This window comes from Juglans regia, chromosome 4, assembly GCF_001411555.2.
Source record: "Juglans regia cultivar Chandler chromosome 4, Walnut 2.0, whole genome shotgun sequence".
Lineage (NCBI taxonomy): Eukaryota > Viridiplantae > Streptophyta > Magnoliopsida > Fagales > Juglandaceae > Juglans > Juglans regia.
This window is the reverse complement of record NC_049904.1, coordinates 27,180,941-27,205,180: the sequence shown is the minus strand read 5'-3', so window position 1 is coordinate 27,205,180 and position 24,240 is coordinate 27,180,941. Positions and strand designations below refer to the sequence as shown.

General features: G+C 32.7%; 2 protein-coding genes across 4 annotated transcripts; both read right to left on the bottom strand.

The window, feature by feature from the left end:
- Positions 1–2,712: 2,712 nt before the first annotated feature.
- LOC109002813 (translation initiation factor IF-2-like) lies at positions 2,713–4,182 on the bottom strand. Its single transcript, XM_018980718.2, has one exon. The coding sequence runs from the start codon at positions 4,006–4,008 to the stop codon at positions 2,971–2,973; it is 1,038 nt and encodes a 345-aa protein (XP_018836263.1). The 5' UTR covers positions 4,009–4,182; the 3' UTR covers positions 2,713–2,970.
- A 10,626-nt stretch (positions 4,183–14,808) lies between these two features.
- On the bottom strand, positions 14,809–23,095 carry LOC109002812 (pyrophosphate--fructose 6-phosphate 1-phosphotransferase subunit beta-like). Of its 3 annotated transcripts, none has more exons than XM_035689524.1 (17): positions 22,824–23,095; positions 22,373–22,534; positions 22,153–22,274; positions 19,961–20,014; positions 19,768–19,874; positions 19,045–19,150; positions 18,810–18,873; positions 17,807–17,895; positions 17,321–17,452; positions 16,972–17,142; positions 16,746–16,861; positions 16,348–16,459; positions 16,069–16,153; positions 15,697–15,741; positions 15,423–15,491; positions 15,149–15,267; positions 14,892–15,068 (listed from the first exon to the last, which is right to left on the bottom strand). In XM_035689524.1, exons 1-16 carry the CDS (start codon positions 23,005–23,007, stop codon positions 15,191–15,193), a joined length of 1,695 nt encoding a protein of 564 aa, XP_035545417.1. In that variant the 5' UTR covers positions 23,008–23,095; the 3' UTR covers positions 14,892–15,068; positions 15,149–15,190. The 3 variants fall into 3 exon arrangements, with proteins under 3 accessions (XP_035545416.1, XP_035545417.1, XP_035545418.1); XM_035689525.1 differs by having other exon boundaries at positions 14,892–15,073; positions 15,154–15,267; XM_035689523.1 differs by having other exon boundaries at positions 14,809–15,267.
- Between the last annotated feature and the right edge of the window lie 1,145 nt (positions 23,096–24,240).

Below are 24,240 nucleotides of genomic sequence, written 5' to 3'. Positions count from 1 at the left end.
AATATAAACGCTTACAGCTAAATGAGTTTACAAGTAGTATTAAACAGACAGCGTTAGATAACCCACACTTAAAGCCCTAATATTCTAAAGGAGTAAATGCAACAACCTGTTGGCCCTTAACGGCAACAGTAAAGAGGGGATAATAACCATGTTGCATTCCTTTACTTTTAAGCAACTCTTCAATTCGCTGTCCTTCTCTCTTGGCAATTTCCTCCAAGTCCACATGCCCTGGAGAAGATTCTGATGGAAAAGGAGGTTTGGCAGGATCCTGGAGAAAGCTAAGTTCACAGTAAATCAATTCAAAGAATGCAGCTTCAACATAGAAAGTATTCGCGGAGTGCACAAGTGTCAAGAAACCCACGCAAAAACACACACACACAGCTTCATGAGAATTAAGACAATGTTAAAAAAATCTGAACATTACTTTAAACTGAACCTATAACACTTTCATGTGTATAAAAATATGCAAACCACCATATCTAGTAGAAACTCAGTGTGATTTACAAGTGTGAGTGTGACAGAGTCAAGTGGCACAACTGGTTTCTTGCATAACCAATTCCAAACGAAAACAAATAGATGCAATCTTTTAAATACAATTTCAAACATAAAATAGGCGTTAAAATCACACGGATAACGAAAATTATAAACATCAATAATAATAAAAAAATCAACAAAAATGATCGAGGTGAAGAGGGAGGGAAGCGTACGGTGGTAAAAGCGGCGAGGAAGGACAGGCGAACAAGGACGTGGATGGGTTACGTTTTTCGGTGAGGCGACAGCACTCCGTGCCAGAGCCATTCTCACAAGACGACCCAAAACCGCCATGGATGCTTATGAGTTCTGGTAATCTCTCTCTCTCTCTCTCCGTCCCCCTGTTTATGAGTGCGGGATCGTGGCGCGGGAGGCACCGCTGGGTGCGTCAGTCGGTGAACACGACATTTAAGTGTGTACACACCCTTTTTGCCTTTTACCTTTCAAAATTTCTGGTCATCTACTTATCAAATATAATGAATAAAAAAATTCAATTAATTTAAAAATAATAAAATAAAAATAAATATAATATGTAATATATGGAGCTAATCAATTACAAAATTACTTATTTATATCAACATTTCTTCTGCACTATACACTTACGTGGATTTTTTTCTCTTTTATTTATTTATTTTTTTCTCTTCAACAGAAATGTGATGTAAGACTGCTAATTTAAATTTTACATCTCTCTTAAAATTAAATTTTGTCGTATCAACAGCACCAACGATGTGTTTTCTATACTATTTTATTTTTTATTTTTATTATTATTAAATTATTGTTAAATATAAATTTGATCGATTCCATTTTTCTGGAAGGGATTTACAGAAAGGAATTGTCTTTATGATTGCTATTTATTAGATGTATGGATCGTTGAAAGCAATATGTAGAATATCAATTATGGGAACAGGCCCATTCCCAAGTGAACTTAATAATTTTCAGCAGCCCAATTAGCAATTAATGAGCCCACTAAGGCCCATGATTCTCTTAAGGGATGATGAGTTAAAAGCTGCAGTTCAGTCAACTCATGGCAACAAATTGCCTTTTGGGGGAGAGATTAGGGTGAGTTTGGATCTCAGGAAACGTTTGGATTTAAAGATGAGTTGAAATGAATTGTGAATAATAATGAAATGAGTTATGAATAGTAATAAAAATTGTGAGTTAAAGTTGTTGAATAGTAATAAATAGTTATGAGATGAGTTGAGATGAGCTGAGATGAGCTGTGAATACAAACGTCTCCATCTCATCTCAACTCCTCATTACAATTTTTTTAAATTTCAACACAAAATATAATAAATAATTCAATTTTTTCAAATCTCAAAATAATAATAATATTAAAAAATAATATTCTAACAATATTTTATCATCTCAACTCAACTCACTTCAACATTCAAACACACCCTAAGCATTCGCATTTTGCATTAAATTCACATCAAACTAACTCGATCCATTCGCTGAAATTCGCTACATTCATCAACCTAACTCTGTTAATTTCGTTTTTATTTCAGATTTGTGGGTTGTGACAAAAATTGTTAGTTCTAAATATCATATATTAAGTTTATATGGTATCAAATTTGAAAAATGATACTTTTTAGTTTTAGTCATAGAGTGTGTAATTGATGCGCACTCTTTTTAAAAAAATATATAAGTACGAGATTCATATAAAAAAATTAACTTTTTAATAATAAATTTTATTCTTATTTAAAGAAATGTTTGCCGTCGAACATGATTGTATCAAACATTGCTAACCAACATTATAAGTTATGTCTATCTAATATTATTACTGATGCAACAGACATTGATATTATCTTAAATCTTGTGATTTGATTTCTAAATCCACAGAGGCTAGTGTTGTTAATGCCGGACTAAATAACAATACAACACATCATCCTCGGAAACAGGTTGGAACCATCATTACAAATTGGTATTTTCTCTGGTAAGAGTCAGACAGACACTGGTTATGCAGTAAACTACTTTTTTTTTTTTTGTAAGTACTTGATGGTATGTATATTAAAACTAAGCAAAAAGTTGGATTTTTTTTTTTTTTTTGCCTGTCATTTTCAGAAAACGAGGGTATCTTTTTTACTTAAAGAAAATTAACAACCTTAAACATTTATAATTAAACATGTTTTGTTTGTTGAAAATAAAGAGAGATGATATCAGAACAAGCAAGACACTTGAAGGTGAAGAAAAAGCTGGTTAATTGCACATAATGCAAATGCGTCCAAGTCGATCTGAAAAAGTTAGAAAGCGTGCCTTTTTTTTTTTTTTTTCTAGATAATTTACACATGAAATTAACAAACTAAATCTCTGTTTACAATAGAAAAAGCATTAAAAAAAACATGAAATTTATAACAAATAAATCAGCAAGAAAGTGACTTTAATCTCTCAAGTCTCGAAGAAATAAATATTGAGGGAGTTTGTTGTTTAATTACTTTGAATTCAATACACCTTCTTTGTGAAGAGGTTTCGCAGGTTAAAAAGATTCCCACCGTTTCCGACGCTACCACTCCTTCCACCGTCGTAGCCACCGTTGCTAATAATTCGGCGGATATTGTTGCCGCCACCGCCACCCCCACCGACAGCGCTATTCTCGTCGCTTTTACAGCTCAAATGGTGTCTATATCCAATGCACATCGGGACGTTCAGGTTCAAGACTGTCGCTTTCGGCCCTGTAGCTCCGCTGTTGGCGGCTGTTCTGCTCCGGCGAGTTTCCGGTGCGTCTTTCTTGGCTGCTCTCTCCGCACCGCGAGCCATGGTCTCGGAGCTTTTCATGCTCGAGCCTCCTCCCCGGCGAACCTGCCAAACCGGGCTGCTACGACCCAGATGGACTCCCGCACGTCCCGGGCTGCTCGGCCACTTCTTTGACTTGGACTCGCCAGCCGAGTTGCTGCGTGAACACGGCGCGCTGTTCACCTTCCTGGTTCCTGGAGCCCCGGGTCCAGACTTGGGTCGGGTCCCTGCATTTCCGGCGGATCTGCTCCGAGAAAATGGCCAGATATTGATGTTCAACTCCGCCGAGCTGGCTCCGCTTCCACCCTTTCTTTCTTTCTCGGCCTTCTTTTTGTCTTTCTCCTTTTCTCTCTCTTTCCCTTCTGGGTTCTTCGCGCTGCTCTTCTTGAAAATATCTATCCATCGCTTCGAAGAGGACAACACTGCGGTTGACTCGGTGATTAAAACGGGTGGACACTCGGGTCGTGCTGGCTCTGGGTCTGTAACAGTGGGGGTCGAGTTGGGAGGCTCTGGGTCGGGTTCTGGTGTTGGGTCAGGGTGGTGGTGGTGGTGGGGGGGGAGAAGGTGGAGAGGGCGAAGAACACCTTCGACGAAGAGCTCGTCGGCGGAGAGGAGATTGGGTTGTGGGAAAGACGGATTACGGACCATCCAGAACTCGAACTCGGGCGACGCGGAACAACTGCTTCTTCTTCCACTGCTGCTGGAAGAGAGGTTATACGCTTCTGAGCACACTCCAGAGGTAGCCATGGAGAGAGAGAGAGAGATGAGAGAGAGTGGGTGTGTTTTGGAAGTGAGTTCAGAGATGCAGTGCAAGACTGCGAGTGACCCACTAAAGGAGAATTGAGTAATAAAAATTATTCAGCACAGAGAGAGAGAGAGAGAGAGAGATTGGGGGAGATAAGATGTTGGGTCCAGCGTGCATGGAGGAAGCAATGCCATATATAGTACAAAACAACATGGGAAACGATTCTTGTGTTGTGTGAATCTATTTAGATTATGGTTTATCAAAATAAGGATTGAATATTACAGTGAGAGAGATTCACTTAAAAGTAATAAAATAAAATAAACAATTAAATAGTTACAGTAACTTGTACACTTTGTGCTTAAAACTACAAAAGTTGAGTAATTTCATTAAGCAATAATAATTTGTACATGAACAAGAGTGTGTTTATTTCTCAATTTTGATAATTTATAGTACATAATACATATGGTGAAAGACATATTGGTTCAAGAAAAATATTAGTTCCTCTTCTCATCTTGTGGGTTTATGCGCACGAGTTTTGCTAGTACATATGCTACCAAACTATTTGTTGTGAAAGGCTTCATATCATCGATGTATTGGGTGTATGAAAATATAAAACTTTTAAATAGATTTTTTCTTCATAGAGTATGTATGTGTCGTACATTCCATTTAAAAATACAAATAAATATAAGATTTATATAAGAAATTAATTTTTTTAATAATGAGTTTCACTATTTTTTAAGAGAAATAATATTTACAATCATAGAGTGCACAAGCATTACGTACTCTTTTAAAAAAAAAATAAATATGAACTCACATAAAAAAATTAATTTTTTAATAATAGATCTCATTCTTTTATAAAATGAGTGGTGTACTTGCGTAACTCATGACTATATCTAGCATTACTCTTTTTTTAATAAGAATATGTAACGATTGTACAACTCATAATTATATCTAACATTATTTTTTTATAATTGTCATCTCTTCTATTTAGTTTCGTTTATTTTCGAAATAAATCACTTTACGTACACCATTTTACAGTTTCTGGTTAGAGAGGTTCCTGAATTATAGAGGCCAATTATATACCTAGTTCATGAATCTTGGCTATTTTTGTGAAGATAAACACAAAAATAAAGTAATTAAAATGCAATATAGTATATATATATCGAAATCAATAATCTCAAAATCTCAAAAAAGGAAGAGTGGTGTCATGTCATGTCAAAGGGTGTCAAGTGGGGGAATGCCAAGTTGCTAACATTCATGGGATGGAGATTTCTTCTTCATGATGAAGGATGCAATTCCCCAGCGTTGACATCTACATCCCTCTATGATTCCCCCCATGTTCCTTGCTCAAACCTTTTTGTTCCAAATTCCAGACTACGCCTCCAGCGCGTGCCAGCCAATTTTTTTTTTTTTTTAATTTTTTTATATGTAGATAAGTTTGTTTTTCCATTTTAAATACAATATGTCTCATTTAAATATTAAATTGAATTGATTTTTTTATGAATAATAATAAGTTAGTAGAATGAGTTTGATGTTAAGATGAATTTAAATATATTTATGAAAATTTGAAAAAAATTGTTAATCCTGCATATAAAGAGGTGTTGAGTTAAAAAGGTTATGTATCCTACGTGTAAAAAGATTTTGAGTTGAGATGAGTTTTATGATTTGAGAGTTGAGTGTTAAGATATTAGACTTGGTTTAAAATTAGACTGAACTGAGTTAATTTCAGCATCTTCCAAGTTCCAAACGGGCCTAAATATCCTATACATAGAATTTAAGCAATTAATTAAATGTGTTCATTAGGATAAATACAAGTAATCATTGTTATTTAATTTGTCTTTCGATCAAAATTTTTGAACCTTTATCATTGTATAGAAAAATAGAAAACAATTGTTAGTTTATATAATCTTGCATATATAAGAATATTGAAATCATGTGACTTCAAAATAAAGTTCTAACCATCTATAAGTGCTTTACATGTTCTCAAAAGCCAAATATTGGGAATATATACCTTATAATTAACATGGTTTCGAAACTCAGTTTTTAGAAATTCCATATAGAATAATGACAAATATTTTATGTTTCTAAAGTATTAAAAAGATAATTATGCTATAAATATTGAAACAATTTTCCTGATAAATTTCCAAGAATTACACACATATCCAGCCATACAATTAATCAGCATTCACCCACAGGCTGTGGAGCTAGCGCGTTTGAAATTCCGGTGATATTTCGATATATAGTGAGATGAAATAAAATTATTTTAGATAAAAGTTAAAAGTTAAATAAAATATTATTAGAATATTTTTATTTTATATTATTATTGTTTTAAAATTTTAAAAAAAATTAAATTATTTATTATATTTTATATAAAAATTTAAAAAATTATAATTATAGAATGAAATGAGATAAAATGTTTCGGAGCTAATAAGCTCGTAGTTGTGGAAGCTTATGACTTTTAGGAAGACGATAAAAATTATGGAAACATTTGTCCTTATGTGGCGGCTACATGGATGAAAAGTATCCTTTTACTTAAATTAATTTAGATTAATTGTCCAACTTTAATGTTTTATTAATTTATAAGTTGTCATAAATGTCTAATCGAAGTTACTTTATAGATTAATGTTGTTGGCAATCGTTGTAGCCTTCTTGTTTTTTTCGCTTCGAAGTTGTGTATTCCCTATCCAACTGATCATATTTTCCTACCATTTATTGAGAGCTTGGACTGTTCATGCATTGTATTTGCTATATAAATTATCACTCAGAAATGACAGAAACTTGAGAATTGTTTGTTTTAGATATCTATTTTACAAATTATATATGCATATTGCTTAGGAATTTTTTTTTTTTTTTTTTAGAATTAGGAGTTGAGTGATCAATTCCTGATCCTAACAGTGTGGTTTGGTTGAAAAGACATTGGGGATTGGTGTGGTTAAGTGATATAACTATCCTTAATTGAGTGACATCTTGTGATTATTTCTTTCTTTTGGTTGAATCCTTTGCATTTAACCATCCTTTACATGTATATATGCATTTTTTGATTTATTAGTCTATTGACATAATTTACGCTCTGAATCATATAAAATGAAGCATTACACCCTCGAATCTATTACTATATATAAAAGCAAAGTCATATAATTCTAACGTGACATTCTACTTATAAAAGTATGCATTCTACACATTAAATTTGAAGTGCTATGTTAATAAAGCGGTAAACCTTTTAAAAGAAATGTTTTATTATAAACCATTGTAACTTTTAAGTTATTATGAATCATTATAACTTCTAAATTTCATTTCAAATCTTACATATAAAGATATAAACCGATTCAAGACTCCACACAAAAGCACTAATTCAACATTTATATTGTTTTGTATTTTAAGCGGAGTTATATGTGGAGCGATAATCCTTTTAAAAGCAATATTTCATTATGAATTGTTATAACTTTTAAGTTTCATTTCTTTTCTTACATATAAAAATATTAACATATTCAAGTCTCCATCCAAAGATATTATTTCAACATTTATATTGTTTCGTCAAATAAACTATCCTATAAACCATCTCAAATTTCTCCACTATAAAACCCGATCTCTCTCTAAATCTATCTCCCTCATACGCAACATACACAGCAATCCGCGCATTGTGCGAGTTATAAGCTCGTTATAGCTAATAGTTAAATAGCAACATTTATCCAGAAACAAAGTTAAAAAATGTTTTCCACATCACCTATTTTTTGTCATTTTAACATGATCAGTACTTAGGCGAAAATATCATTTGATAAAAAAGTAGTAGATCAGGGCATATAATGTGTTAATTTTGATTGTTTCAAGTGTCAAGTATAAATCCTTATTAATTAGAATGGATAGTGTAGTTAGCTATTTATCCCTATCAATTTATTTCGTAATGTGGTCTCACAGCCACCAATTTCGATATTTTACAATTTTTTTATCGCAAAAACCTCAATTAATCATGTAATACAAATTTGATGTTTCTTAAAGCTTTAAATTATCAGTCTATCATTGCAACTTGTGTATATTACAATTTAAGCTTGTGATTTAGATATCAAGTGCGAATTCACATGATACAAATTATGGTAGTTCAGAATATTCCCTTATTTTTATGTGATGTGCACAAGATTTAGGTATAAAAGAAAAGATCACGCGGTTTGAAATATATAAGAACAAAGTACGCACACACTCGCGCGTGCACACACACACAATATAATATATATATATATATATATATGAGTGATGATATACACACAACATATTACATAACAATATTATAAAATGGGGGTATTTTTGTAAAATGATATTACTTTTATAAGATATTTTACAAAAATACCTCTCATTTAAAACATATATAGTTGTGTAAAGTGTTGTAAAAAATGTTGTGTAATTTATTTTCTTATATAGATATATGAGGAGTGTTATAGCCACAAAGAGATTATACAAAAGGTAATTTTATAAATTGACATGTATTCATGTAATTCGTCAGATCTACTTTATAATAAAAGTAATTTTACAATCTGACAAACCATATCAAGCCACATCAATTTGTGAAATTATTATTGTGTAATCACTTTACGGGTAGAGTATTTTTCTCTATCTCTCTCTTTCTTTGCGTGTATATAGATATAGATATAGATATAGAAGGTGACAAGTTAGATGGACCCCAATTATGGATGATGGGTTAGTGGCTTATAGTAGGCGGCCTTGCAATGCAAAATGGCAATATATGGTACTGGTCGATCGTGGAGAGTACCGATCCATCTTCCTACAAAATCTAAAAGAGATAAATAATTAAAGAGATCGGAGAGGGGTTGGGTTTTGTTAATGGCGTTTGTTTGTAGGCAAAATGATGAGCCATGTGCAGGCAAAAACACCATTATTACATCAACTGGAAGGGCCCCAACTCTCCAAGCTAATGAAACTGACCCTTCTTCTTGATAGCAACTGCCTCCCTCGTCTCTACCTGTTTGCATGCCCTAACTTTCTCATTGGTATGGTTTATCTACATGCATGTATATCTAAAATTATGGTTAACCAAAGCACAATTATTTTTTTTAAAATTTTTTTAAGCAATCGCTTGTTTTTAAAAACATCATCCAATGGCCAAAGGCACATGGCCTGATGACATAACACTCAAACTTCCAAAATGGAGGTGATAATATTGGGTTCCACCCCCCCTCCCCGAGTAAAAACAAATCATACAATGACATACTAAATTAATTAATGAAAAAAAAGGACAAACAAAGTGGAAATCCAAATTCTCAATTAATATTTTAAAACATTTTTCATAATTAAACTCAAATATTTGATAGATTTGTCAATTTTTGCATGGTACAAGAAAAATGCATATTTATGATTAATTATTTGCTATAAAAAACTATCATTTCTTATCAAAAGAAGTCCAATCTCATCATAAATAACTCGTAAAAAATAATCGTTTTTTCTCGTAAATAATCACTCTCATCCACATGTAAAAAAGCAAGACAAATAGAGAAAGTGAAAATCCATGCATAGATTGTGCATCACTCATGTAGAAATAAGGGGAGTACTGCAAAAGTTTCTGCCATTGTTTGTGGAATCATTGCTCCTTAAAATTCTTTAGCTAATAGATTCATCCTATGAATATATATATATATATATATATAAAGAGTGCCACACATGAATGGCATAGCATGCAACAAAATTTTCGAGATCCGTTTTTATAGATCATATCTCTCTGTATCTCCCTCTTTTGGATGGTATAAATATATTTTTGGAATATAGAGAATCTTGAATCGAATACGTTGACAGATAGTACAAAAAAAAAAAAAAAAAGGAAGAAAATATATTATATATATGCGAGAGAGAGGCGCCTTTGTGGTGGGAATTGGAAAGGTGATAAGGGAAGGATATACCAAACTATATAAATATATATAGATATATATATATATATGCTGCCGTACAAAATATTTTTGGAGTTATCTGTACGTACACGGTACAACTGTAACTCATTCCAAAGAAAGTTACAATTAAAAAGGCTTTTAATTATTTAAAAAAATTCGAATATATGCATGCATGGGAATATTCTACTGCTAGCTCTTAAAGTACTACTGTTACACGTACGTACGTATCATGACAAATTCTGTGCGTAAGAGCCCTAATTATTGTCTTTATCATACGAAATTACAGACTTAAATATGGGAAGAAAACACAGAAAATAAAAAGATAAGGAAGAATATATAATACAATCATTTTCCATTGCGAATGGTGTCCTACGTGTGGTAGTAAAAAGAGCCAAGAGGGGGTCAATGATTTTTGTACTGTATTAAGTTAAATAAAAAATGTTATCTGTATTTATAATTTTTACTTGCATAACAATATGGATTGATGTATTTATTAATATATTAAAAATTATGAAATTTTAAAATTTTAAAATTTGAATTTATAAAAAAAACTAATAAAATAGATATTTTTTAATGTGAAATTATAAATACATGTAGTTACTCAAGTGAAATATCTCTCTTTTAATTTTCTAGAATTTTGTAATTGAGAAATGATATTTGCAATTATATAGTGTGTAAGTATTATGTACTTTTGTAAAAAAATTAATAAATATTAAAATCACTTAAAAAATTAAAATTTAACGATGAATATATATTTTTTCAAATGCTTAAATAATCTATAACATCTAAGAGCATTGACATTGAACTAGTCAAATGTCAATACATCTTCATACTTTGTCTAGGCATGAGTAAAATCCTTTACATTAGACTAGCCAAACCACTAAAACTCAACATATGAGCTACAATAAATTAAGCTCCCTATTCATCTTTGGCTATATATTATTTACTCACCAAAGTAATATTTTAATCATTTTTAACCATCATTATATTTTAATCTTACATCAGGTGCATAGGTTTCAAAATTTTTGACTCATCATACATTATATTTATAAATGTTACTTTTCATGCTCTTTCTATTTTGTAATACCTTCCATCAATTTAAAAAATCTATACGTTATTTTAATGTCTATATTATCTAATTATTTTAAAATTTATATTATTCATTTCAATTTTGATAAATAGTCCATTATTTTCTACCTTATTCTATTTTATTTTTTTTAACAATATGTAATATATTTTGCTTGAATTTTGTGGCATCTGGTGGTTGAATCTTGTTTGGAAAAATATATTAAGTGTATTTATAAAATATTAAAAAAAATTTTGTAAAATATTATTAAAATATAATATTATATTACTATTTTAATTTTAAAATGTCTAATTGAATATAAATTAACCTGACTAAAAATTTTAATTATAGCCAAAACTTGAAATTCTATAGATTGCTTGCCTAGCTCTAACTTAACTGTTTCTTAATAACAAAACAGAAAGAGTCTGGCTACTCTGCCGATTAGAGTAGTCTGCTCATTTTGGTAGATAGTATTTTTTTAATTTTTTTATTTACATTCTTTTGAATATTTTTAAAAAATAAAAAAAATATCAATATATTTAAAAACATTTACTTAATTATTAAATAAAAAAATAATTTTATCAAGCGGTAAATTTGAGCAAGAGGTAAAATAGTTTTTTTCAAATAGAAAACTTATATATATATTTTCTTTACAAACTGAAACTGCAAGCACAAAGGACTATTTTTTTGTCCTTACTGCAGCAAAATGCCACTTGTAGGAGTAGGACAGCAGGAACCTAGCAAATCAGCGTAGAATGAAAGGACCTAGAGCCTTGAACATGATAGTTCGGGGCTCGGACAGAGCACCCATTCCATGGCTCGAACTACGTACATGGCTCATAGCACTAGGCATTGGGTTTCACTTTCACCACTATGATAGTCAAGTTGTTGACTTTGGTTTTTGGGCCGTTTTTGTTTTTTTAGATGATTTCAAAACATATGTATTGAATAAAAATAAAGAAAATTCTACTTAACCGTAATAAAAAGTTAAATTATTTATTTTATTTCATATAAAAGTTTTAAAAAATTATAATAATTAGATAAGATTGAAAATAATTATAAAAATAAAAGCAATCTTAAAATTAACATTTAATTTTTTTACGTCTAAAAACTGAAAAGTGATTGAAGCTGTGATTTTTTTCTTATTAAGAAAATATTTAGGAAAAAAATCTCAAAAGTCAGTCTTAAAAATATAGAAAATTGTTATAGATATAAATAGATTATATAAAATAAATTTATAAATTAGACTTTATAAAATTTGTTAAATTTATTTTATAATAAAAATAATTTTATAATCTGATGCACATTAATTCACGTTGATTTTTATAGAATTGGATAAAGTATTTTTTAAAAATAAATATAATTAGTAGTTATGGATGTGACAATAGAGAGATATAGGGTAAATAAATGATGAGAAATATTTTGGGTTTCGAATTCGAGATCTAAAAAATATTTTGAATGAGATTTTTTTTTATCGAATGATTAAGAAAATATTTTTTAATGATATTTTAAATTTTTTATTTTTTTTAAATATTTATAATAATTAAAAAAATACATAAAAAAATAAAATAAAATAAAAAATATCTTAAATTTGAGACCCGTAGCAATTTTCATGAATGATACTGAACCATGTTAATGTCGGTGGACAAACCTGTGTTTTAATGATTGGTAAGATGTGATGGGTACCTACTCTTTTCACATGGCTTTTCCAATTGCAAGCAATGGGGCCACTCACAGGCATTGACAACTTTTACTCCTTGTGTGAATGGGATTCAAATTTCCTGAAGTTATAATTTTATTTACAAACAAGGTTGGTGTGTATTATGGTTTGTTTGACAAAATTAATCAAGTGCTTCTGTTGGTTATAGGGCATTGATTATTCTCTTCATTATGTCTTTAATCATCTTAATCTTACCTATGATTGTTTTCCAAATCTTGTTTGATGTTTTTTAAATAAAAATAAATAAAACTACTCATCATTCTAATTCTTATCATATTAACATCATCTCATGATGTGTCTTTAGATGATTGAAAATTATTTATTATATTTTACTTGTGAATCTATCATCTAATACCACATCATTGAATAATGATAAAATTAATGATGAATATATTTTTTCTATTGGTTAAGATAATTTTACTTTTGAAAAAGGGATTAAACCAAAAACAGCTTTATCCGTAGTAATACAAGAAAGATGATCCATATCTGATTCTCCCTCTTCTCATCTTCTACTTCCCAAGTGTCATGACAAGTTCAATGAGCTGTCAGGACTTGCTCCAAACTCTGAAAAAAGCAATGTTCAGGTGTCACATTGCAGGGAAATGCAGGTTCTTTTCCGGTAAGGTTCCTCCAAGTACCACCGGCAATTGATTCCGATCCAACCCAGATGCAATTAAGAAAATACTTTTTTTCTTTTAAGACTGTGTATTGTCCAGAATATATTTGTAAAAGGGGGTACAAAAGGGTGGATAAAGAGCATCCATCTCCTGAACCTAAAAAGGTCAAAAACACGTGATCATGCACAGCACGTAGCAACAGATCAGCACAGTGCCAAATCAGTAGCATGTGATTAAAGGAGCTTTGAATATACAGAAAGAAGGAAAGAAAACCTCAAAAGAGAAGAAAGTCGGGGTGTCTACAGAGAAAAAAGTTGACAACCCTTTTACGCTGCATCAAAGCTGAAAGTAGTTGGGTTGCGCACGCCACAAGTAGCCAATTTTGTCAAACAGCAATGCAGAGAACACAATTCTGAGATTTTGGTACTGTTCATTTGCAGCAATACATACTATTAAGAAAGAATAGAGTATTATGGAGCCGACTGTCAAGAGATTAAGAACAATCAGATTAGGTGATATTTGTTAGCAATAATTCATGTCATGTGTTTCAACTTTCAATAGCATTCATGCTGCTAAGCATCTGATCATCCTAAAAAAGTCGTATCTTTTGTTACCTTTTCATTTTTTGGCCAGGCTAAACAGTGATTTGCCACTTAGTTATCCTATGGTTGTTGAGTAATTTACATCTATAAAGAAATTACACGAAAACAATATGTGATTTCATCTAAATCATTAAATGTATTTTGAATCATGAAGTCACATCAATACGTTTGTGTGAGATGGATAAAAGGTGAACAAAAAGTAAGTTCATTGGTTTGTTGTTATCTGATTATATAAAGAGTTGATGAATCCTCTGTCACCTGTGATCATTCTAGACAGGGACACTTTGATGCCCTTTAAACCTGCATTCAGCATTGCTTTTGTTTTATTTTTCCCCTCTTTATTTATTATTTTTTTGTTTAAATAGGGAAATTACATTTTGTATCTCTCATTCCGATTTGCATCCTAAACAAAAGAATATCCGACAATATTATTGTAGAAAACTTGATAAATTAATTAGAGTGGCAATTGTCGATCTATGCAGTTTAGCTGTTTTTTGTTTTTTAAAACGAGAGGAATAGAAGACATTTTTTTTTTTCTTTCTTAGCAGTTGCTCAAATGGAGAACTTTTTTAAAGCAGCTCAATTTCTTATCATTTTGTGTCTCAATTCTCAAATAATATCTCTACAATTTCGGAGACAGATTATTTTTAACGTGAATGCTAAAAACTCTGGATTTGATTGATGACAACGACCTTGTTCTTGTTTTAAAAAAAAATAATACATATAATCGTGGAATATGCAAGCATCATACAGTCATTTTGAAAAAGAATAAAATCTACTATTAAAAAATTAATTTTTTTTATGTTTCATATTTATTTATTTTTTTCAAAATAATTATACGACATTTACATATTCATAATTGTAACTATCATTTCTCTTTAAAAAATGACATTTTATGGATTTGACTAGTTAACGACAGTCGTTTATTATTAGAAAAATGATAGACATACAATCATTTAGCAGACCAGGAATGAAAACGCTCTCAAGAAGTTGCAGAAATGGGTGCTTTGAGAGACTCGAAAACTGAGTTGCACAATGAGACGCAAAACTATCTCATAGTCATACATATTCCTCCAGATAATGTAAAAACACAATTCTCAAAAATCCCATTTCAAAACAAAGGACAGAAATCTCAAAGATGCAGAAAAAGTACAGATTTAGATGGTTTCTCACATCACTTTTTTTCTTTTTTTACACTCAATAGGTTGAGTGTGTGCTGGTGTGGGGCTGATGCAAATATTTTTCCTTCTCTAAATATATATGACCGTGCATCAGAGCAACAATTTGGCTAAGCTTGAGCTCCAAGTTCAAGGAGTAAAGTGTGATTAACTGCGTTTGATGCTGGACCATGAAATTGGATTGGACCTGCAATGCGAATTGATAAGTAGAATAGATGGCAACAATATAATGAGGTGTTTGCATTAGACTTTTTAAGGGGACGATATTCCGAACAAACACCACCATAAACTGATGAAAGTTGGTGGAAATGATGGTTGATGAACATGAAATTAATGACTAACCAGGGCTGATGTAGCAATTCGTCACTGCCCACTCGTCCCGCATGGATGCAAATTTCTTGAAAGGGGCCCCTGAAAATTCATCATGTTTTTTTAAGTTGCTGATCACTTTCTCTCTTTGTTCGACATTTGAAGAGAATAGGAAAGAACGTGAATGATATTGCATGGTGTTACCAAACACCGCCATGCCATCATGAACAAATATGCTGCAAATGATCCTTACAACTTAATATGGAAGTGAAAATACCATGAGAAGTTTGTCCACCAAAAAACTTACCATCAAGCTCCACCATTGCCTTCTTTATCACCGGCTTGAGCTTACCTGGAAAATAAACTAGACTTTCAACAACAGCTCAAACAATAGAGATAAAGAACGTGAATAACATATAACAGAAAAAACTGCCAAACCCCCCTTTTTCTACAAGTAAAAAAAAAAAAAAAAAAACAGCCGAACCATATCATAGACTAATAACATCCTAAAATACTGCTAGTTGAAAAAACAGCATTAAAACAAGTTGCTAAGACAAAGTGTTACAGATTATTCTGTCCAGATTTCACTGAAATGAAGGACAAAAGGAAAAAGAAAAATGTAAAGTTCCGATATATTAAATCTGCAGAATTTGAGGAAGAAAGTGAAAGATGGTAATACCATGTCTCCTCTCAACATCCATTAATGAAGTCAATGCAGTCCCACCAACTGTCCATTCTTCAACCGGGGCAGCCAAATTCCCAACCTGGAGGCATCATGAAAAGCACAAAAACAGTTTAGCTCGGTTATGATTTTTACCATCTGACATGACAATATAAAATTGAACTTACAAAAAAAAAGTGTGAAATTGAGAACAAAGTAAAAGGAATAAATAAAGCATAAAAATAAAAAATGAAAGTTAAGCAGAATGAGTAAGGTGAAAAGGGATAGAATCCAGACCGATGATATCAACCCAGTTTTTCCACCCTGAAGGAGAGCTCCAGCAGCATAACCCAATGCATAGCAATAGCTAGAATCAAAGTTAGTTGGCAAACCACATCTCCCTTCGTACCTAAAGAAATAAAATTTACATGGACATTAACAACTAATCTTCGGGATAAGAATCTTAAACAATATTTCTCAATATAAATTGCCACAAAAAATGAAGAGAAGCATTATACACAATTATGAATGTTAAGTTCAGTACAAGTCAGGATCATCAGGTTTGTCAAGGGTAGCCCAAAGCCTAATGCCAAAATCACAGTCACTAAACACGCACCCCACCATCACATCAAAAAATCAATTCAGAATTTGTGATATGAACCAATGACTGCTCTCTAAGGAAAGAAAATAAGTACCCGAAAAAGTGGGACTGTCCTTTGAATTGTCCTTTATATGCACCTTCTTGTTTCCTCTTCTCCAACTCAGTCTCAGCCATTTGAATAAGCATTTTCTCGGTTTCAATTTTAGCAACCTGAGTGTAGGAAACACATACAACGTGAACAATAGTACAATAGTTACTAGGAAATCTTCCGTTAGGTCAAAATCCTACTATACAGACAATAATATGATTAAAACAAATACCTGGACATTTCCATGAGGATCTCTTTCAAGCATCAACTGTTCCTGGATTGCTTGAGGTAAAAGGTCAAAAAGCTGTAGAGATTGATTTGTCAGTTTCTTTTTCCACAGCCCACCTTCATCCACAATATCTTGGGCCAAAATTTCATTCAATTCTGCAATAAGGTGCTGCACCTGCAAATGCCAAAGCAATAAATTGATAGCTTTTAAATCAGTAAAGTGGTGTGGCATTCATGTACTTGTAAAAGAGCAGTGCATCAAAATCTTGAGCATTCAGCCAGAAATAAGAGAAAATGGGAGAGAGTGGGGGGTAAAGAAAAATAGTACACGATTCAATGATCAAGAATATTACCTCGGGAATAAAATCAATCAGTCCTTCAGGAATAAGAATAACTCCATAGTTATAACCAAGTTCAGCACGTTTACAGATAACATCTACAATGTAGTCTGTCACATTTTTCAGCGTCAACTTCTTAGCAGCAACCTGTATCGAGATATCTAAATTAGATGATATCTTTTCTGAGAAAAATGATCAATTCCTTTCTACCAAAGAGCAGTTCAAAGATGAAATGTCTCTAGAACTCATATCAAGCTATGCGTTTCCAATCAATTACTACACATTCTTCAATAACCATGGAGAAGGGATATCAAGGCATCGATGACTAAAATGTTAGAAACAGTCTTCAACCAATTACATGGGTGCTACCTTTTTGTCATAACATGTGCGCTTATGTTGGATAAAAAATCTAATATTCTTTTTTGCACCTGAAATATCATGAGCAAATATACCAGGCTCTGCAAGTGATGTAAAATTAAAACAATAGATTTATGAAGATACCTCTTCTCCAATAATAGTAATGTTTGGATGAGTTTGTAGAGCACACTCTAGTGTAATATGTGAAGCCGCACGCCCCATAAGCCGTACAACTGCAAACATGGGCCCAATAAATAATACTTCGCTTAAATGAACCACAAAACCAGATGATCACTGGATGAGATAAGTTTGACATGGCTTGAAGAGATACGAGGGTGTATGTTTACAAGAACAACACCACAACCAAACCTATTATGTTTACAATTCAATTTCCATGACTGGTATCACAGCCATAAAGTTGGTACATTCGATGCAAACTGAATTAGAAAAGGTAGCTAAGGTGAAGATTAATGATGCGGCTAGAATAGATGTGAGGATGCAAAGCACACCATGCACCAAAAACTATTTCTTTTGAGACCATTCCATGACTTTGTCACGGCCTTTTTCAAGTCAGTTAGCATTGAATGTATCAATTTTCATAGCTCTAAAATTAACAAAATTTTCAAGTGTCTCTCTTGGTTGGCTGTCATGCCCGGTTATGCATAGAGCATTTAGTTTCAAATACAAACCCTAGCTTGTCATATGCATTAATCATAAGGTATTTTCTTCAATGTGTTTTGTGTCACAGCAAACAAGGCTAAGTCTAAATAAAAAGCCTTTTTGTTGTGCAACACACGACAAAAAATATGTGGATTGGCATGAAATCTGAGGAAGAAACTCTACTAACAAAAGATGGAGCATAATGGGGGCGAGAAACATTCAAACCTCCCTTTAACATATAAAGTTCTAATTTCCGAAAGGTTTTTGCGCTAAACTAAAAAAACATAATGTCTCTTGTCTACAATTTATTTGTGGTTTTAGTTTTTTCTCTACTTATTTTCCATCCAAAAGCTCAGTTTTTCCTAATAAGCTTATTGAAAGAATATTAGTAGAGATGGTCACAGCTCATAATTTTGAATGTATTGCCATTTCGTAGTGAAGGGAAAAAAAAATAGACACTACTAAAAATGTCAAACCTGACACGTACAATGATAATACTTTCCAGTTGATCGGGCATCAACCATCACATTGCCAATCATTTCTGCATAAATCTGCAGGAAAGTAAATATATCATATAATGATAAGCACAGAGTAATATTTTCAAGCCCCTGTAAATGAGATCACAGTAAATTATGGAACTCAGATATAATTATTGTTGTAGTATGAAACCATGAAAGATCAAAAGCATGAAAAGCATAGCATAAAATTCTGAGTGAAAATACCTTGCAAGCAGTATCAAACCCGAAACTTGTAGGAACCTCTTTGCATTTCAGATCACCATCAATGGTCTTAGGGCATCCAAGTACCTGAGTTTTCAGATTTTTACCCCTGATAGAACAAATAGTAAACACAAAATTACATGGTATGATCATTAACGTAATTATACCAGGGGGAAAAATTAGATTAAGATGCTAAAACGCCCTGGAAATTCAACCATAGATCGCTTTAAAACTAGAATGTGAGATCAGACAAAAAATGCCAGTACACTTGAGAAAATCTACTGGGCTTGATCTGACTAAGGGATGGAAAAAATAGAGAGGTGGCATGAATGTACAGGAGAGGAAGACTGAAGGATCAATATCATCGGAATGAGTTGACAAGGAGAGCTCTGATACTATGACAAGAAGAGGCTGATGTCGTAAATTCAGAATTACAGTCTGAAAGTTTAAGAGAGACATGGAAATACTAATACGTATGTGTCATTTAGCATAACAGAAAAGCATTTTTATTTAATGTACAATCAACTGCTGTCAACTAGAGGCACCTAGGCTTGATATCGATAACTTCAAGAAGCATTTTTCTGAAACCATAAACATGAGGTAGTTAACTGTAATTCTCCCTTTTATAAAAGAAACTATAATGCAAATTTAATAAACAACATGCAAAGATTACTGAGAGAAAGAAACAGAAGTATTCCGAAAACAGTATTTTTCCATAAAACATACCTAAAATCTTCAGCAAGGAGGCAGGCATTTGTGTTGGAGTCATCTCCACCAATAACAAGAAGTCCATCCAAATCAAGCTTCAATGCTGTTTCTTCAGCTTGCTTAAACTAAAAACCATAACCATTTGCACTCAGTCTTTGCACATACAAACTCAACACAAACACCCTAGATAATCCAGAAAGATGAGTCACACCTGCTCTGGAGTTTCAATCTTGTCTCTCCCACTGCAAATCATATCAAATCCACCCTGATAAAAAAGGAAAATCTAATCAGTTTAACATACATGAGTGCATGTATAGCTCCATAACAAAATTAGATACAAAATGACTGAGACTTTCGCATTAAGCATCCACATACATTTCTGTATGTGCACATGGCAATGGCATACTCAACTTCATTTACCATAAAACTTATTATCCTCATGTCTACTCACTCACTTCAATACAACAACGAAGTTGATAAAACTTTTTTTTTACCGGTAAACAAGATTTTATTGATCATAAGAATAGGTAAAAGCCCGAGTATACAAGACATATACAAGAACGTCTAAGTGTGCTAATTTAGTTATACAAGGAATTCATGAAAAGTCATGCCATGAAAATCAATTACAATTGACCAATGGAGTTTAGTATTGAAACAGAAATTTCTAAGCTCATCCATTGACTGCTCTTGATCTTCAAAACTTCTTTCATTCCTCTCCTCCAAATTACACCACCATAACATGTTGGAACCATTTTCCATATTGATGCAATCTGAGAGTTGCCCCAAACGCATCTCCAAGAAGCTAGGAGGTCGACTACCCTCGTCGGCATCACCCAAGCTAATCCCATCCGAGCAAAGACTTCATTCCACAAAATCATGACAATCTCAAAATGAAGTAGTAGATGGTCGACGGATTCTCCACGCTTTTTGCACTACAATGCCAATCCATGACTATGATTCAATGTTTCTTTAAGTTGTCTAGAGTGAGGATCTTCTCTAAGGAAGCCGTCCATACAAAAATGCTGCCTTTGTCTTCCAAATACTCTTCCATGGGAGCAAATTTGGATTGTGTGTTGTCATGACTTGGTAGAAAGAGCGGGCTGTGAACTTCCATTTCTTAGAGGGGCACAAAAAAATTCTTCTCTTTGACTCCCCCCAACAAAAGGGTGGAGCAATGGCAGAACCAGCAATTGCGTCGAAGGGAGGCCAGCTTTTCTACTGTGTGACACATTTATGTAAAGAGTAATGCTAAAAACAGTCTTAAAGTGTGCAAGCTCTACGCACTCCCTTTGAAAAAAAAAGTGCGGTCCACATTAAAAAATAATTTTTTTCATATGGGTCCTAGATTTACTTACTTTTTCAAAGGAAGTGGGTGGGGCTTGCACATGATCCTAGGAATGCAAACATCATTTCTTGATGCAAATTAAAAAGAGATTGAAAAATCATAAAAACATAACTACAAACTATTTTTTATATAGATCATCGACCTTAAATAATTTTTCTTGTATTTTCATGCTGGGATCCATATTAATAAGTTTATTATTTCTCCTAAACTTAGTTTTAATTTTAATTTTGGAGAAGCCACATCCTTGAAAATAGATAATATATCGAAATTAAACAAAATTTTGGGACTATAAAACAAAATTGGAGACAGACATTTCTAGGTATATTGAAATTTTAAAAAATTTTAAAGAGCATATGGAGATTATAAATTTTTTTGGGGGGGCATTTTCTATGTTTGTAGAATTATGTATAAAATCTAGAGGGTATTTTTATTTGATGATTTCAATTAGTTTTTTTTTTTGGGGATGGTGGAGTACACTAGGTCATAGAACTTGGAAAAAGCATCAATTTCCCAATCATGTTGAATCTTTGAGGAATGTAACATTCCATTGGGGAGTACCATTGAATATGATTAGGCTAGGTTTGGATACCAAGAATACCTCAAGTATTCTCAGAATACTTACTTCACTACTATTCATTACTTTATTATTACTTTTCATCTACTTTTTACTATTATTCATTACTTTTCACTACTATTCAACATTCTATTATTACTTTTTTATTACTTTTTCACTACTATTCACAACTCTTCTCAACACTATCGGCAAACTATACATTGAGCCAAAATTTAATTTTGGATCCATCACCCACCTTAATGTGGATATTTCTTGAATGTGTCCCAATCTCTTGTGTGCTTTCATAGTAGCCTCACTCCATAAGGCCCACTCACCTCATTCGAACACCAGTATATTCTATAACTAAATCAAAGGATTCATAGATGCACAGAATACTTTACAATAGCTAATTGCCCAATTTACAAACATCAATTTATACTGATAACTAAATCAAAGGATTTTCGTAGATGCATGGAATACTAGAAATGACAAAAAATTGCCTCACCTGATTTCTGTACGGGTAAATATATTCTGTATTCAGTTCGACATATTTGCACTTCATGATCCCAGCAGGACCTCCTCTAAACCCGTACAGTGTGCTTCCTTTCGCGCGCTCCTGCAAGTAATCTGCCACCAATATCCGGATCCGGGTTCTTATTCATATAACATTCAAACAGTTAGGGCAGAAAACGATGCCAAATTAGCCTTTATATTCAGATCCTCACCAAAGATTCCACAAATCACATTGTGTCCTCCGGGAGCCTGGCCTCCAGACAAAACGACACCGATATTCAGGTTCTTTTCAGGCTGCAACGCATCTGATTCGCTGGGAACCAGCTTTGCCGACGGTTGCCCGAACAGATTCGGAAACAACTTTGCGATCTCTCCTGAAAACACCGCAACAGATTCAAGTTCAAAAACCAAAATCCTCAATTCTCTGTTTGAAAGCTAAGAAAAAGAACGAACAAATAACAAAAAATGAAACCCAACTATTTTCTATTCACTAAAACGAAAAAAAACGAGTGTAACAGAAATCGAAAGAGTGATTTTGGTTTTCTATTCCTCGATTGTTCTAAGCAATCAAAAGGAGTCGAAGTTCTTAGGAGCGAAGCGAAGAAATGAGGATTTAAAAACGAAGACTCATGGATCAGAATGACAAGTGAAAGGAAGAGTAACCTGGATTGCCGGCGGCGGAGCTAGCAGGGCCATCTACGAGTTTGAAGGAACTTCTGAGAACAGAGGGAAGGGGAAGCTCGTGGTCGATACGACTCTTTTGGACCTCGCTGTAAACGGAGGCGATTCGTCCCGAAGCCGACTTAGTGCCGGCGATATCGCCGTTAGCGGCGAGAGTTGGAGACATTGTCAAAACTGAGATATTCTTCGGTGAAGGCGTATGATTGGATGCGAGCAGGTCATGAATCTATCAGACAGTCGAAGAGTCGCGGAGGCCCGTGCTAGTGATATGTACGAGTGGTTGATAAGGGCGAGAAAGGTCTTTTACTCCTCGTGGCGCATTGGACATGAGGACAGTTGAGATTTTTTTATGATGGTCCGAATAGCACTAGATCATACTCGTTTGTACTTACCTAACCTTTGTTTAGTTGGTGGGCAAAAAAGGTATATTCCGCATTTTACTTGCTTTTATTTTTTTTGCTCTATTCTTTCACTTTTTAGAATTAATTTGTTCCATTATATTTATCGAATATTCATGATCCACGAGTCCAACATTGTATTTTAAGCGAGTTATGATCCTTTATATTTATATACAATTAACAACAATAGTGAAATTAGTATATTCCATTTCAAAATGGAATATATAATCCAATTACTTTTTAAAAAATATAAAAAAAATTCTATAAACTATATTATCTTACTTTCATAGTGTGATAGTAGTCGTCAGACCAATTTATAGATAAAATTTAATTTAAAGATTATTAAATACCATCACGTCAATATGATACTTAAGATAAATAATAACCATATTTAAAAATATTTACATCCCAAATCATACATATGACATAATTTAATTTAAAAGATAAATTTTTAAATTTAAATCTTATAAATCAAATTATGTCACGTGGATGAAGTGTGTTGTAAAGATTTTCAAATATTACTACACATAAGATAAACATAAATATAACATATTTCTCATGTGTTTCTCGTGTGACTTTAGTTTTGAGTATCAACTATTTAATCATCTTAGAACACATTTGCCCCCACCATCTTTAATTTTCTAAGATAAGTCTCTCCCCTTCCTCTAATAGGAGTTATGTCCACCAACCAAACTGGCTACCAGAGTGGCTTTCCTTCCCCTCAAAGACTAGGAGGTCATGATTGTCCATAATTTTTCTCCTTTTCATTTTCCATTAGATCAAATTAGGCTTGATTAATGATTAATCCCTTTCTAGTAACCTTCGACTTTCATGTGGCACACCATATAAATGTAGCCAATATCTTCACCAACAAACCAATATGTATGTGTGCGTGAGCTCCAGGGACAGATTCATGATCATCTCTACATCACACACCATACATAATTTTTTTTTTCTTAGCATATATGTGATATGAATGATGAGTAAAAGAACTCGATTAG